This window comes from Protopterus annectens, chromosome 7.part1, assembly GCF_019279795.1.
Source record: "Protopterus annectens isolate FY-2018-M chromosome 7.part1, PAN1.0, whole genome shotgun sequence".
Taxonomy (NCBI): Eukaryota; Metazoa; Chordata; order Ceratodontiformes; family Protopteridae; genus Protopterus; species Protopterus annectens.
Window position 1 is genome coordinate 361666179 of NC_056740.1, and position 17744 is coordinate 361683922.

A 17744-nucleotide genomic window follows, 5' to 3' on the forward strand; every position below is an offset into this window, starting at 1 on the left:
TGATCTGACTACCTAACACAAGACCCAACCTTAGCAAGTTATGGAGGGGTACTTAACATTTGTTAAGATTGGGTATTGAACTACAGAAGTGCTTAACTGATCTGACTTTCTCCAAAAATCAGAGTATAATCATTGTGCTCCTTGCACAAAAGCAATACTGAGATTAAACAGTTTTAGAAGACAAGATAAGGAATGAACTGGAGCAGAGCAGGAAGGGGTTAGATGAAGAAGAAGAATATGTCATGAGAGCAGGTTGATTTATAATGGAATTACTATTTTTCCAACTTATCCCTGCATTCATCTGGCATGTAATCAACAACCACAAAATTATATTTCTTAAAATGTACACATTCTAGTTAAATATATACATATATATATATATATATATTTTTTTAATTATTTTTTTCACATATATGTGTATAGAGGCCAAACGGATTCACTTTAGAAGCTCAAAATACTTATATATCGAAATTCAGTATTTTGAGCCCATAAAGTGGAATCCTTAGAAGAGTGAAAGCTCAGAAGCATGAAATTCAAAACCTCGAATACCGGAAGTTTTGAATTTCGTACTTCTGAGGTTTCGCTGTGGTTATGGATTCAGGTAAGTGTGTGTGTGTTGAGGGTTTTGGGTAGGGGCTGTGGTGTGTGTCAGTGTGTTTTGTTGCTGTGATGTGTGTGTGTGACATAAATGTAGCTTGTGAGGTTGTGTTTTGTGTGTGTTTGTATGTAGTGCAACCTCGGAGTGTGAATATTTAAGTAGGGGTAGTGTGGTGGGCGCAGCCCCCCTCATGGGGGGGGGGTGCCAGGGGACTCGCACCCCTGCTTTTATGTAGTATAGAGCTTATGTTTGTGTGTATGGGGAGGATGGTGTGTGTGTGTGTGTGTGTGTGTGTGTGTGCGTGTGTGTGTGTGTGTGTGTGTGTGTGTGTGTGTGTGTGTGGAGTAGAAGCGCAAAATTCAAAATCTCTGGTGTGCGAGATTTTGAATTTCGCGGTTCTGAGTTCTTGTGGTTTTAAAATTTCGACTTTATAGCTTTGAAATACTGAATTTCAATATTTCAGTATTTCGAGGATATAAAGTGAATCCAGGCCAAACATTGTTTTAACTGTATCCACAAATGATCATGTATATTGCTCAATGTATTAGCTGTGATGCCTGTTTTGTGGGTAAGAGCCACTAGGAGGCAGTCACAATGGGTGAATGAGTACATGTTAGCAATAAAAGCAGGCAGTCTAGTAATTCAATTTCATTCCCTTCCATTGCAATGGTAGCTGAAGCTTAATGACTATAAAGCTCTAGGAATCAATAATGGAAAATATAAAATGGATTTTAAAATTCCATTTATTAAAGCTACCTGTCTTCTTCATTAGTTGGACTGTCATGTGATTGTAAGAGTGTTTGCATAAAGGATCATATCCATGTTTATGCTGTTACAGAGACCTGGTATAAGTACCCAGAGAGCACCCCCTCAGTGCTTTTATTTTCTGCTTACCACTCATTTAGAAATGATGGAAAGTGTGGTGATGTATTTGTTATGGGCCACATTACCTCAAAATAAATACTTAGAGATCTTCAAGTGGAGCTTATAGAGATTCATATCATGCTAAATATGGTTAACTATCAGATCAGTGCAGGCTACAGAACTTTCTTCATGTCCAGAAAATCACACAACATTCCTAAACAATCATGAAAAACTCCCTGTGATTATGAAAGCTGTTATCCTAGGTGATTTTAACTACCCAGTGATTAACTGGGTGACCTACACCACTAACATAGGATATGTACAAAAATTGTTAGATTGTATAAACAAGACCTCACTGGATAATTGATAAATGAAGCTACTACAGAACAGAATATACTTGACCTAATCATAACAAACTTAACTTCTGTATGTTCCATTGTTGTGGCTTCCCCCTTATTAACCAAGTCAGACCATAAATTAGTAATGTTAAAAACCAAAACCAACTGTTTGAAGCAAATATTACAGAATTCAAGGACTTTAAAAATACAATCCATCTAAAATTCTGTGATAAAGTGTCTAAATTAGAGTACAAGAATATTACCCAGAATGCTGATAATGACAAAATGCAGAAAGGTTTTACTGACACGTGGACAAATATATCAAACTGGAGGTATTCAACAAATCCACGCCAATGGAAGGTTTAAAAGCAAACCTGTATGGTGGTCTTCATTAATAAACTAGGTAATAAAAGGAAAAAAATCCTAAAACTGTATAGTAGAACAAACGCCCCACAAACTAAGAGAACATCAAACAACTAGATAAAAGGCTGAAAAGGGACATAATGAGAATGAGAATCAAAGCGTTCCATGAACTCGGTCAAGCCGTGAGGCCAATGACAAGCACAAATCATTCTTTAGTTATGTCAGAAAAATACGAAATAACACTCAACATTGCTCCAAGCTTATTTACTCAGATCCTGAACCCCCTCAAAAAAATTATTACTTTTCACTCCTACACAAAAGTCCACCCCAATAGACTTCACAGTTATATCTAATAATAGCACTGTTATATCTCCCTACCCTACCACCAAACTCTTTGGAGTAACAATTGACCACAACCTTAACTTTGACACTCACATCAACACCACAATGAAATCAGTTAATAGAAAACCAGGCTCCCTTTACAAAATTAAACCGTTCCTTACTCCAATAGCAAGAACTACTATTGCCCATACCCACCTTATCTCCACCCTCCTCTATGCATCACCAATTTATGCCAATCTATCCAAACACAACCTCAACAAACTGGCAACCTCTTACAATAACAATGCCAGATTTGCCACTGGCTCCCCTTTTAGAACCTACCATTGTCACAATCCACAACAGTTGGGTTGGTTAGAACTGCACAATCAGCTTCAATTTCACCAACTTACTATTGCCCATAAGACCCTTTATCATCCTAATAATACCCCTATACTCACAAGCCTTCTCACCCCCTACAAAAATCTTACAGCCTTACGCTCAGCAAGTAGCCTACTAGTATCCATACAAAAATGCAGTAATAAGGCTGGGGACTCGCTGTTCTCCACCACTGTGGGGAAAGCCTGGAACCTTCTTCCCAATGATCTTTCATCACTCTCTTCAACACTCCTTTTAAAAAGCAACTTAAACAATACCTGAAAACTCACTGGCTTTGCCCATGTATTAACCCAGACTAATTCCTTCCTAATATGTCCTCTGAATACTTAGCTCTCTATTGCTGCTCTATTTTTACCCCTTTCATGAGCCTTAGAAATTGAGATCTGCTTAAAGTCTGTTTAACATGGTCTTTCTTACGATCCTCTCTAGAACAGGAACTTGCATTGCAAGTTTTCTACTGTATACCATGTCACTACCTTATAAATACTCTGTTTCTGTCTTTTTAAATATGTAAATTATATGATTACTAAGCTGTTATGGAAAATAGCATTCTAGTCTTAAAATAGTATTGTACCTGATGTTACTATTATCTGTTTAGTAGAGCTTATCTCCCTGGGCCTCTACTGAAAATGGACATATACCCAGTTGGAATAGCCAGATCAACAAATGTAAAATAAAATAAAATAAATAAATTAGATATTGCTAACATTCTGGCTAATAAATTAACTGTCAACTTCACCCCTTAGACATTTATTCAAAATCCACCTATCCCTGATAGAATCATGCCATCAGTCATCACAAGAGAACACTTACACTGCAGCATGAAGGATACCTCATCCATGGTGCCTGACAACATGCCAGGTTGCCTAATTAATAGCACTAAGCAAGCACTGGCAGACCCACTCCTCAAACTCTTCAACCTGAGCCTATCAGCTGGCTTTGTCCCACAAGAGTGGCACACATCTGCTGTAATGGCACTGCACAAGGGTGGCGCTACCTCAGACCCCAGGGATTACAGCCCCATCAACTTAACAAGTCTTATATGTAAAGCTATGGACCATATTATAATGGACCTAATTAACCATGATATCAAAATCTTATTAGACTCAACTGCCAGTAGTTTGCTTTGTAATGGCAGATCCTGTCAAATTAATTCTGTAAACTTTTAAACACAGCTGACACAGCAAAGCATGAAACAGGAATTAGACCATCATCAGGCTCCTAAATGAGTCTGAAACAAGCCAAGCATTAGTGAACTGCTTATTTCTGCTAAGGACAAGCCTCCTCTCTTGTGTGTAATATGCTAACACACATGGAAATCTTTATAGGTTCATAGGTTACTAGACTTGTAGTCCAGGAGACCGTTAACGAGCCAGGTCACTCTCTGGTTAACGGACTTCCTCAGAGTAACACAAGAGGCAAATGGAAACTGACAGAATTAAACCTTAGACTACAGGAAGACACTCATTAACACATGCATTAATCCTCTGTGGTTAACTGACAAATTATTTATACTTACAAATTAATATTGGCAATCAGTACTTTATATGGATAAACATTGTTTATTTAGAAGCGTTTGATAATCAGCATAACCACCATGCTCCTTTTGTACTATGCAGGTTGAATGGGAATATGCTTATAAAACATTTATGAAAATTTATTAGCGAATTAGAAACCAATCCTGCACAAATGAAATGGAATGAGAAGTAACTTCTTGTGCAAACACTCAGGGCATTTTCACGCAGAACACAGTTTAGCATACAGTACAGACAATTTGTCCTTTGGGATTTCTTCTTTTTTCTGGTGTTGTGGGGTCACTCATAGCACCTATCTGTTTGTCTGTTCACATGTAAATAAACTGTTTTCCCTACACGTGATTATGGACCTTCTGATCAGATTAATTTACATGAACACAACTGGTCTGTTACATTTTATCTTAGGTTAAATTGTAGATATCCCGGTCACTGTGCGATTGATGTTTGTGTGAGCCTGCTATGAACTTTAATGCGGATGTTCTCTTTTCCTCTCTATTGTGTGACCATGGATTTAATATATGCAAGTTAGTTGAGTATGGGGGCTTGCCCCATATGAGGGTTGAGGGGAGGTATACCCTGTAAAAAATCTTATTTCAGTATTTGCGGGTAGGTTGTAGGGAGAGTGAGCTTTTGATTAGTTATGACTAAACATTTTTTGTGTGATCATTCAATGGTCATTCATTGGAGAAATGAGTAAACCTTGTGGTTCAGCTAGCAAGACATGCCTTTAAAATGGTGGCTAACATATAAACTTTACAGTTCAATTAGAATGTGCAAAGACTTTAGAATGCTTTTGTGAAGATAGTTGAAGGCTGCCAGCCTAGCCAGATAGAATTTTGTATATAATTCTATTTGTAAATATTAATATAAGCCACAGGCTTGTTCTCTTAAATGGGAAAAAAATGGTGTTAAATGTGGAACTGCAAAAATGTAACAACAGTGCACTCTGCTGTAACAAAGCTGACAAGCCAATTCTTTGATGTCAAAACTCAGAACCGATATGTCTGGATGAAGGAATTCTGCCTATTGTTTTGAGGCCAGAGTTAATGGCTAGAACTTGCATGTATAATTTCTTTTATTGCTCTGGTTCCTGACCAGCTGCAAGATCAAAGGGGCCATTCACCTCTGAGATCTGCTAGCCTGGGAACCAGAAAGAAATTATGTAATCTGAAATGAATCAGTAGTACTGTGTTATCAATTTAAGGACTGAAAGAAGGAGAGCATTAGAGCATTTAATACTTAACTTTACCTCAATACTTTACTCTGTAACTGTGACTGGGCCACCCTAAAAACCCTCCAACTTGACCAGGCTGTAGCATATTTCAACAAAACATTTCTACAACACCTAGACACTGTCGCTCCATTGCACAAACTCAAGGTTAGAACCTCTACAAACCCCTGGCTCAGTAAAGAAACCAAACAAATCCTCACGTCCAGAGAAACTGCCTGGCTTTACTATAAAAAAACAAAGAAACACAAAGCCTAACTAAGTACTAAGAACTGCGCAACCATGCAAAAAAATGCATTAGGCTGGACAAAAAAATCTTACTGCACAACATTACAAACTAAATACCAATACAACCCCCAAAAATTTTGGAAAAATGTAAACCAGCTACTAAAACCCACCCAAAAGGCTACCCCCAAACCAACCACCCCTGACACTAAAGTTCCCATCGAAACACAATTCAACTCCCACTTTGTGAACTCAATTCTATCCTTAGTATCACAGGACAGTTCCTTCCTCACTGTCCCCCCCCAACACAAATAACACTAATACAAGCTTTACCCTCAAAACAGTTTCCATCACTTCAATCAAAAGCATGCTCTCCAAACTAAAAACCTCATCAACAGCAGCCGTCCTACTCCCTAGCTATTTCTTGAAACTCACAGCAGATGCTATTGCTATCCCAGTCTCCACTCTCATAAACAGATCAGTTGTTGAAAACTATGTGCCAAAACTCTGGAAAATATCCTATGTTACACCCATACATAAAGGTGGGACCTCCACTGAACTTAATAACTACAGACCCATTGCTTTACTCTTCCCCCTGGCCAAAAATCCTAGAAAAATGCATCTATACCCAGATGCTAAAATATCTCCTAGATAGCAACACCCTGTCACCTACTCAGCATGGTTTCAGACCTGCCCATAGCACCACTACAGCCCTCCTCTGCTTCACAGACACAGTAAACCATCTCAGAAATGAAGGCCTGCAGGTGTCAACTCTTTTTATGGATGTGTCCAAAGCATTTGACACAGTCTCACACTAAATCCTGCTAAACAAACTAAACCAATATCACCTATCAAATTCCACTCTTACTTGGTTCCAAAGATACTTAACTGACAGGTACCAAGCTGTGAAATGGGAAAATTCTCTCTCTCCTCAGCTGCCCATAACTATAGGAGTCCCACAGGGTTCTATCTTAGGACCACTACTATTCACAATCTTCACAAATGGCCTCCATACCTCCACATAGCATGCATCTATCATTCAGTATGCAGATGCCACTACCTTAATCTGTGCTGCACAAAACATTCCCAACCTCCTGCAAACAACTCAACTAGCATTCTCTGACATTGAAAACTACATAACCAAAGCCCAACTTATCCTCAGTCCAAAGAAAACTCAGCTTATGATTATAACCAGTTCTAACAAAAACACTGATAACAGTCAATTCACTATCTACTTCACAAATACTACTCCAATCGCTCCAGTTGCACAGGCTAAGCTATTGGGAATAACCATAGACTCCCACCTAAAATTTGATAGTCATCTCAGCTTAACTATTAAAAAGGTACATGCCAAACTGAGATCACTCTACCGTATCAAACCATTTCTTACCAACAACACAAGATCAGCCATTGCTCGCTCCCAACTTCTATCCACCCTACTCTATGCATCTCCCATTCTGACTAATCTCAACAAAACTGAACTAAGCAAAATGGAAGCCTGCTATAACATAATTGCCTGCTTTGCTGCAAATTGCTCATATAGAACTCATCACTGTACTGCTTTGAGGCAGCTCCACTGGCTTCAACTGCCCAACCTCCTAACCTACAATCAGCTCTGTCTCTGTCATTCTATCTATTACCTCCCCAATAAGTGTCCTGCCCTCAAAAACCTAGTACAACATCACTCAACTAAAAGGCCTTGTAGATCATCAAGCAAACTACTACTAGAAGTCACCAACAGCTACAATAGCTTTGGAGATACGCTGTATAGTAGTTCAGTGGCTAAAAAAATGGAACTCTGTCCCCACTAGCATTTAAAATACATCATCCAAAGCCTTCTTTAAAGACCTCATCAGGCAACATCTCAAGCAAAGTTGGCAGTGCCATGATTGTTCCCCAGGCTAGTGAAAGTGGATAAGGTACACATACTAAACCTAGAGTACTTGATTAAGATTGAAAACTATTCTCACAAACACTGGCTAATCTACAATGTATGTACTGTACCTGTGTACTATGTATGTATTCTACCTATGTTCCAAATTTCAGCTGTACACCACAAATCTATTAAGTGCCTATATTTTAAATTAATATTTTTTTGTTTGTTCTCTCCATTGTAACTGTTGATGTGCTGCATACCACTGTAAAAACATGTCTTTTGTAACTTGATCATGTCTAAATGTATCTGTAATTTTTCTATGTGGAGCTTTTCTCCCCGGGCCTCTGTTGAAAAAGGGCCTTTTTGGCTCAGTCAGACACCCCCGGTTAATAAATGTAAAATAAATAAATAAATAAATTTTATCTTGAGAACATCCATCACCAGCACTGCCTGTATCTAGATGTAAGTAGGATTTTAGATCTGTGCTTTCTCTTAGGAATAGCTAGGAATTAGGAAGATTAGACTAAGTGTCTTTCTGTGTTAGGGTTGCCACTTTTTAATCGGGCCAAAGTGGGAAATGGGGGTGTGGCCAATATGACACGGGCCACACCCTCTACTATGATGTCACCACCAGAGTGGTGAAGAAGATGCTGTTATGGGTATGATGGACAGCTGCTGGAGTAGCAGCTGGATGGATGAATGACTGGATGGATGGATGGCTTGATGGATGGATGGCTGAATGAATGGATGCATGGCTGGATGGATGGCTGGCTGCATGAATGGCTGGATGGCTGACTGCATGAATGGCTGGGGGCTGGATGGCTGGCTGACTGGCTGGAGTGGCTAGCTGGTTGGTGGGAGTAGCTGCTGGATAGATGGCTTGATGGATGGATGCCTGGCTGGATGGATGACTGGCTGCATGAATGGATGGATGGCTGGGTGCATGGCTGGCTGGCTGGCTGGATGAATGGATGGATGGATGGATGGATGGATGGATGGAGGATGGCTGGATGGATGGATGGAGGATGGCTGGCTGGCTGACTGGAGGAGGAGGATGGTTGGCTGGCTGGCTGGCTGGAGGAGGAGGATGGCTGGCTGGCTGGCTGGCTGGATGGAGGAGGAGGATGGCTGGCTGGATGGAGGATGGCTGGCTGGCTGGCTGGATGGCTGGCTGGCTGTCTGGAGGAGGAGGATGGCTGGCTGGATTGATGGAGGAGGAGGATGGCTGGCTGGCTGGCTGGCTGGCTGGAGGAGGAGGATGGCTGGCTGGCTGGCTGGAGGAGGAGGAGGATGGCTGGCTGGTTGGCTGGCTGGCTGGCTGGATGGAAGAGGATGGCTGGCAGGCTGGCTGGATCGCTTGTTATATAAAAAAAAAATTGCATTCTTTTTTTAGCGGCTGTAGAAGCACTTAAAACAAAGTGCTCCTACAGCTACAATCTTTGCAGGGCTCTTCCTGCCCCAATACCAACCCCTTTCATGAATTGCAGCCAATTGCTGCATGAATTAAAGCACCCGGACCTAACAGGCAGCAGCTTTGCCTGCAGGTCCAGGTTGGTGATGTAACTGAATTGCCATGAAAAAGCCGGAAGTAATTGCGACTTTTCCACAGCAATTCAGTGTGATCGCAAAAGTGGGACTTTTCAGGTCCCACTACTTGATACAGCATGCAATGGGATAAGGTGGCTTAACCAGTGAGTGTCCCGCTGACAACGGGACAGGTGGAAACCTTATTCTGTGTCGATGTCAGGACTTTTCTACGGTATTATTTTAAGTATTTCTCTGTGATCTCTGAACTCTTGACTAGTAGTGTGTAGTAAGAAATATTGTCTTGTGTTTTTATTATTTATTATTAAATATTTTAAACCTTTCAACTGTGGCTGTTTTGTGTAGAGATAATTTAAGCTCTAGCGTACATTGCATATATATATATATATATATATATATATATATATATATATATATATATATATAGTGATACTGTACCAAGTCACTCCAAATAAGCTTTGCTGTTCAGTCATGCTAACCATATGGATAATAATATTGCACAGTATAATTGGATACCCTTTCATAAGGGCCTTTGAGTAGCTGATTACATTGCATATATATATATATATATATATATATATATATAGTGATACTGTACCAAGTCACTCCAAGTAAGCTTTGCTGTTCAGTCACGCTTACCATATGGATAATAATATTGCACAGTATAATTGGATACCCTTTCATAAGGGCCTTTGAGTAGCTGATAAATATTAGCTGGGTGGTGGCAGTGATTTCCACCGTATAGTCTGGGTAAAAGGGGCACAGCTGGAGAACCTGTGCCAGCCTTCCCCAGGAGTATCTGTGTGGCTGTATAAACTCTTATCTCAAAGTGTGTGTGTGTCAGCTACTTGGGCATGGGCACAAAATACAGGTTGGACAGAGAGGCTGCTAGAGGTTTTAGCTTGCCCACTAGGCTGAGATCTGGACCCTATAGCTGTGCCAGTGGGGAGTCTTATTGGGGACCTGGAAAGAAAAGGAGAAACCAGCCCCAGACTGACTGTGATCTTTGTGTGCTGTTAAGGGAAATTGTACTTTACTGTGTGTGTGTTTATTATCCTTTCCCTATATGGATGCCCCTCACTGGTGTTAGTGGTGAGGATTGAGGCCCCTTGATTGCTGGGCCAGTGCATGGGCATCACATCCAGTCTTGGGACCACACCCGCTAGCTTACCTCTTCTTTGGTTGGAATCCTCTGGCAGTTAATGCAGGGGATTAATACACTGAGCTGTTAATGAAGTGCTTCCTTTAATCAAAGGTGCAGGGTTTTTTCCTTCTACTTCCATTTTTCCTAATGTATGAGTCTGAACAAGTCACCTAACCACACAGTGCTCCCAGGTTGTCCCTAAAAAGGAACATTTTGTCCAGTGGGCTTACTTGGTGAACAAATGGATAACATATTGCACTTCTGGTAATGTTCAACACTTCAGTGAATAGAAAATTGATTTTCTGAATCTAAACTATTTTTTATTATTTTAGACTATATTATATGTTTGTCTGTAATGGAAAATTAGTCAATATTATAATCTGAATGATTGAATACAAATCTTTTTGTAGGGGTATTAATTTTCTTTCTGGTACATTTACTATTTCTGGAACATGTCTATTGTTTAGTTATTTGATGTAGCATGCCTGACTAGTTTTATAATATGTTCTGACAGAATGCATTTTGCACTGGAGACAATGTTTAAAAATTAAAGTTAATGAACAAGTCAATAATTCATAAATCATACTTCAGAATTCCAGCGTTGTTTCATATGCAAGTAAACATCGTAGAGTTCATCAATTTCACGGACTGCTGTTTCTGGAGTTGTGTGCTGAGGGATGACTACGAATTCTTTTACAGCTTTTAAGGATGAAATAAATCAACATAAGTACAAACAAAATTTTAGATCTGCTCAAGTATTAATTTATAACCTTGAAACAAAAGCACAAGAAACTGCCAAACAAGTTTGCAGTAGAAACTCCAGAGGATTCTAAAATTATTCATAAGCATTCAGTCATCAGCCAGATGCAGATGAAATTCTCCATTTTATCAGATAATTCTAAATTTGCTGTTGCAATTTAGTCATTTAGTTGAATCTGACTCTTTTGTGGCCTCAAGACATTAGCACACCGGACTTTCAAATATCTGCTGCTTCAGATTCTGTCCAATTGTTATTCATTACTTCAGTTGCTAAATACCACTTGTTAAGTCATACACAACATGTTAACTACCTTATGCTTTACAAGGGCAGAACTGTAATAGCAGATGGAAAGGAAACCTAATGTGAAGTGCAACTTGCATTCAAGAGATTAAAATAACCTGCAAACTTTCAGGTTTAACCCTCTTTCTTTATAAGGAATGAGATTACCTGCCCAAAAAATAAAATAAAATGTTTTTGGGGCCCAACTGAGGGCTTGCATTCAAGCCTCTCTAAGTTTTCAGACTATCATTGTCCCAAAGTCCATCTCAGTCTTGTAAATATAACATACCAAATTACCAGCACCCACATTGTTAGAGAACAGATTGAAAAATCTGCAAAACACAACACCTTTTGGTATGAGAACTACAGAATACTCTAACTATACTCAACGACTGGCTGAGATTTACATATTAAAATATTTGCAGTACAATAGTTTGCCATCTTTTGACTACTTTGAGTGGGACCGGATGTTTAGTACAAGAATAAAAAGGGCAAATATGGTATATATTTTTGAGAATTAGAAGCATATCTGTCAATCTGCAGACATTGAAAATCAGCACAAAGGCCCTTGGAAAGTTTGTACATCCAGCCAAAAATTTGGACATCTAATTAGCAAAAATATGAATACCAAAAAATGTACAACTCTGCCTGCTTTTAGTAGGAATGTAAGATACTACTTAGAAACATGTTTAAAACAGTTACAAAAATAAAGGAGCAATATAAGCACATTATTAAAGAGGCAGTGTAAAATTTGTAGACATTAATGAACTGTAATGCAAAATTCTACCACACAAGGTCACTTATTTCTGTTTCTGAACAAGTAAATGAAAAGACAGGTGTTCTTTTTCTTTAAATTATTATTGCTCTAGTATGTTGGTCATGTAGCGTGCTTTTCTGTGTACTAAACTAGCTGTACCCATGCACCTTACCTGTATGATCTACATTAATAAACACTTTACATTCTTCCTAACCTAACCACTCATCATACTATCTGTCTATACCTTCCAACACCTGCCCTCTCCCCACTCTTAGGATGGACTTGTATCTTTTTATTTTTATTTCCTAACATAGTAGACTATACTTCTAATACTTCTACATGTACTGATTGACATATTTAATCATCATTTTTTTATTTATTTTTACTTTTACATCACTGGTGTCTCCTCATGTTTTATTGTATCCAGTGTATTCCTCTATCAAACTGTACATATATATACTTTTTAATCACATTCATACAAGTATTTTTAATGTTATTTAACTCTCTGGAATTTTTCTCCCTGGGCCTCCATTAAAAATGGGTATTTAATGCCCAGTTGGACTTTCCCAGTAAACAAATGTCAATAAATGAATAAACAGCGTCAAAAATCACATATGGTGAGGAGGATTTAGAAAATTTTATGAAGGGGTAATTCAATCCTGGAAATAGGGACATACCTCCAAATATAGGTGTATAATCTGAAAGGGTCAATCAGGCCTGACAATAGGAGTATTTCTCCAAAACAGGGACAGCTGAGAATTCTGATTAGAAGAATAACTTTGGAGATATTGCAAATTATAGTAAGCATTTACCAGTACATACACCTATGTATACATACATACATACATACACATACAAATATTTCAACCATGGCCATTAATGCCCATCTAGCTTGTCAATATACCAAAACACTTGTTTCCATAAGTGTTCTGGCTGTTTATAAAAATATCTAAACTAGTACTTGCTTTAATGTTATTTGGTAGCCTGTTCCATGCATCAGCTACTCTCTCAGAGAGCCAGTTAGTTCACTTCTCCCTTCCTACAGAATCTTCTGCATAGGTTATCTGATGATTCACTAGTACTTTCTGATAACCCCAAACATTCCCATTGGTAGTTGTTCCTAAATGCCCTATATACCTGAATAAGATCTCTTCTTAGATATCTGTAAGAGACATTGTACAAGTTCAGATATTTTAGTGTTTCATAATAACTTAACATTTTCACATCCATGGATGCCCTTGGTGTATTTCCATTGTACTCTTTCCAGTTTACTCATGCTTGTTTTCTTATAAGGTTTCCATACTGTTGTTCAGTACTCAAGTTTTGGTCTAATGTAACTAACAAACAATGACTTCATCATTTCTGATTTCCTAGACTTTGTAAATCTTTTTATATAATCTATAGTTCTATAACTATCGTTAACCAAATGGTTGATATGATTAGAAAAACTCATATCCCAAGTCATTAAATGAATCCACAGTTTCAATCATTTTGAACTGTATTAAATATTCACCTTTCAATTTATGTGTCCAAAATATCATATGTTTAGTTTTTGATGTATTTATCAACATATTATTCTCCTGTGCCCAAATGGTCAATTTAGTCAAGTTCTTTTGCAGACATGCCTTATCTGTAACACATGTAATCAGTTTACCCATTTTCAGGTCATCTGCATATAGATTGTAGAACACCTCAGGTGAGAAAGTTAGGTCTGAAAGATACGATCTAAAAAAGTAAAGGCCTAAGACAGAGCCCTGTGGGACACCCTGACTGAAACCAAGAATTTCATCTGCCAATTGCTGCATGATACTTGCCATGTCCTATTTGTAAGCCGTGCAGCTATCCATCTCATCGAGAGTAAATCAATACCTAGTTGCTCTGATTTATTGGTCAGTGTTTTGTGTATGACCCTGTCAAATGCTGAAGTTAAATTTATATAAATTATATAAATTACATTGCAGCACAATTTTTCATTCATAGCATGCTGATATAAGGTTTCAGGTCCCACACTATCCATTTCTGACAATAACTTATCCAATATTACCTTCTCCATTAATTTTCCACAACATGAAAATAGACTTAATGGTCTGTATGATGCTGGGTTTGTCCTACTCCCCTTTTGCTTTTTAGTTTGCTTAAAATAAACAAATCTCAAATCTTGGAATCTTTTTATTATTTATATGACATAAATAATATAATATATAATATAGTTCTTTTCTTTCTTTTTGAAGTGTTCACTCCAATACTAATTCTGTCTCCTCCCTGTGCTTTGTTTGGATCCAGTTTATGTAGTTCTTTTTAATATAATCTAATTTGATTCCAGTATCTGAGGTTATCTGGATGTCACTAGGACAACTTGTCAATGCCTTGGTCTAGCAAACTGTTTTGTATAAGATTTTGTAAAAATATCTATAATCTGTTGCAAATTACTTCTGTATTTTCTGTAAATAATTTACTGTGCATATTTAAGATCATTAGTTGTAGAATTATTAAGCACAACAAATTAACCTTTATAACCCTTATGATCACCATCATAAAAGGGGCATCTAATTAGCAAAATGAATACCAACCAAAAGTTTGTTTGTTTTTGAAGTGTAGAAGTTTTAACATTTAACAACACACACAAACTAATGTTTCCATTTCCCTTATTGGTGTAGTTTTTTTTTTTTTTACAATCTGAAGCATTTTTTGTTCCTGGACATGCACTGTGAATATAACTACTAATGTTGTTGAATCAAATCAATATAATTTGTTTTTGTTTATAATAAATAAGTCCCCATGTAATGTAATTTCTTCCTCTCTGTTTACGCAAAAGGTATGAATTCCTCTAGGTCATCAGCACTTGACTTTGGTGGACTGTACACTCCAACAATTGTAATATGCTTTAGGGTTGTCTTTATTGTCATAGTTACACAATCTATAGTATTGGTGGGGTCTATATTAAATCATCAAATGCTTAGAAAAGCGAACAAAGATTTATCGACCCCATGTAAGCAAAAGCTTACAAACTCGAACACTTAGAACAAAAATAATTGCTGTTCCAAAAAAAAAAAAAAAAAAAACACTTAAAACATAACATAAAGTGGGGGCTTCACACCCCACACCCCCCAACATGGGGGCTGTGCCCCCCACACCCCTCTACTTAAATATACCAACTCCGAGATTGTACTACAGTGACAAAAATGGCAAAGTGATGGACGCGGCCAAGCGATTTCTTTCCTAGGGAAGAATTCGCTTACATGCCGCTTTATCGTTTTGCCTTTTCGTCTTTTCAAGTTCAACCAAGATGCATTCGAAAGAATGCATCTTCAGTCAGCTAATAGGAACCCGTATTGGTGTTATCATTGAACATGTAATAATTACAGGTCTCATAATTATCTTTAATCCCTATCATAATACCTCCACCTGATTTTTTTTTTTATCAGAATGTCTTTTATAGTAAAAACATTAATACCCTAACACAACTGGTTTCCAATAATTGTTTTTTAACCATGTTTCACAAACCATAACAACATCAATCTTGTGGAAACTTAGCAAATTTTCCAATAAAAAAAATTATTATTAATGCTTCTAGCATTAACAACCATCAGAGATGCAGCAAATATTGCCATCAGTGAACTGTTACATTTTCGACCTGGCAAAAATCCTGCCTAGTGTTTATCAAATACTGCAAAATATTTTCTGCAAAAATTCTCTTCCCTGATCTTGACAAACGCACGCCATCCTGTATGAACACATGTGTGCCCAAAACTAAGCTTGGATGCTCTACACATTTCCATTTTTTAAAATGGGACATTTATTCTATGTACATATTTACCCAAAACATCTTTTCATTCATGGTGACTTGACTATCCTTTCTATATGTGATGTGTGAAAAATATGCGCTAACACCAGTACAAGCTGTACTATCTAAGAGGGCTCTAAGTTCCCTACTATCAGTCAAAGAGTCCTTGCAGATGAGATCATTTGTACCAACATGAATAAAAACAACTCTGTACTTCCTTACATTAAGGCATTCCAAGGTTTGTCTCAAATTTTCTATTTTTGCTCCTGGCAAGTATAACACTATTCAATGTTAATTATCTTCTCTGCAAATGTAAGTATCAGTTCCTCTAATAATAGAATCTCCAATTATAGGAATATCTTTTCTAACCAGATCTGGAGAATCTTCAATTTCTAATACAGTAATATCTATAAATTATTATAAAGGAATGATCTTCATCACCATACATCTTGTTAATCCCACTGTTTTAATTGTGTATTACATTTGCAAGCATACAGTTCTCATCCAGCTGGCTTTGTATATCCACAGCTTGAGTCACGTAGTCAACATCTGTCTTTCTCATCTTTTTTCTTACAGTAATGTTTTTCAATCCTTCCTCATTCAATTTTGATTTTTTCCTTTTCACCTGCCCCCTGCTTCTTTTTCTACCTTCTCTTTTGTAAAAATGATGCCTGTACATTGAAGGTTTTCTGACAGAAAAATGTTATCATTCCCTGTAATCTGTGTGCTCCATAACACAACAGTGCCTCTTTTAGTATGTATTCGCTTTACTTTACAGACTCTTACCAGTTTCATCTTCTTCCTTGTTATTGGTTGTGCACTTCTTCCATTCTTTCTTCTTTTATTTCCTTCTAAGCACTATGAATCCTCAAATTGCTGGATACTTGCATCCAGAATTCCAAAGTTGTCAGAGACATCATCTTGCGGACGGTGCAGTGGTGCAACAGTAGCATTGTTGTCTCACAGCAAGAGGTTCTCCAGTTTGATTCTCGGCTGGGGTGCCTTCTGTGTGGAGTCTGCATGTCCTCCCTGCATTCTTGTGGGTTTTCTCTGGGTGCTCCGGTTTCCTCCCACTTTACAAAGGCATGCATCTGGAGCATTTCTTCCCAGGCCTTTGCTGAAAATTGGCTTTGTTCCAAGTCAGACTTTCCCAGTAAAGAAATGTTAAATACATAAATAAATAAATTGTTTCATAGGGTTTGAATAATCTTTATAGACAATAGACACATCATTTCCTAAATGTGTTCTATTTGCTCTTTGCCTAACATTATTTATCTCACCTGTCCAGTCATTAAAAGATGTACAACAGTCCTCCAAGACGTGCAAATTGCACAAGTGCGATCATCATCTGTAAGTCTAGATTTACTTCTAATAATGGTAAACAAATCATCCGGCTTTTTACATGAGGAACACAGATCACCAGTGTTATCAGGTGTTACCTTTAAATATTCATAGTAGTTATTACACTATACAAGATATTTGTGTTTTATCAAATCATTAATGGCATACTCATTTAAGGAATCCATACTGAACTTCAAATGAATAAAACAATTATAAAAGGAAAGAATAATCAAAATCAATAACCACAGAATTCAAAGAGAATTTAAATCAAATTCTATGAGAAAAATCACACAAACAATATACAACTAAATACTAATGTAAGTACAGTAAAGTTGTTGTTCTGACCGTACAAGTTCTGAAAGCTATAATTCTTTTACCCACAGTAACTTC

At 37.6% G+C, this 17744-nt stretch overlaps 1 protein-coding gene across 1 annotated transcript in view; it reads right to left on the reverse strand.

Moving 5' to 3' along the window:
• The window catches only part of DNASE1L3 (deoxyribonuclease 1 like 3), a 545096-nt gene that overhangs the window by 170626 nt on the left and 356726 nt on the right, over positions 1 to 17744 (reverse strand). Inside the window, exon 5 of the mRNA XM_044078792.1 lies at positions 11020 to 11132. Coding sequence (XP_043934727.1) covers positions 11020 to 11132 — 113 coding nt within the window. The remainder of the gene's footprint in view (positions 1 to 11019; positions 11133 to 17744) is intronic.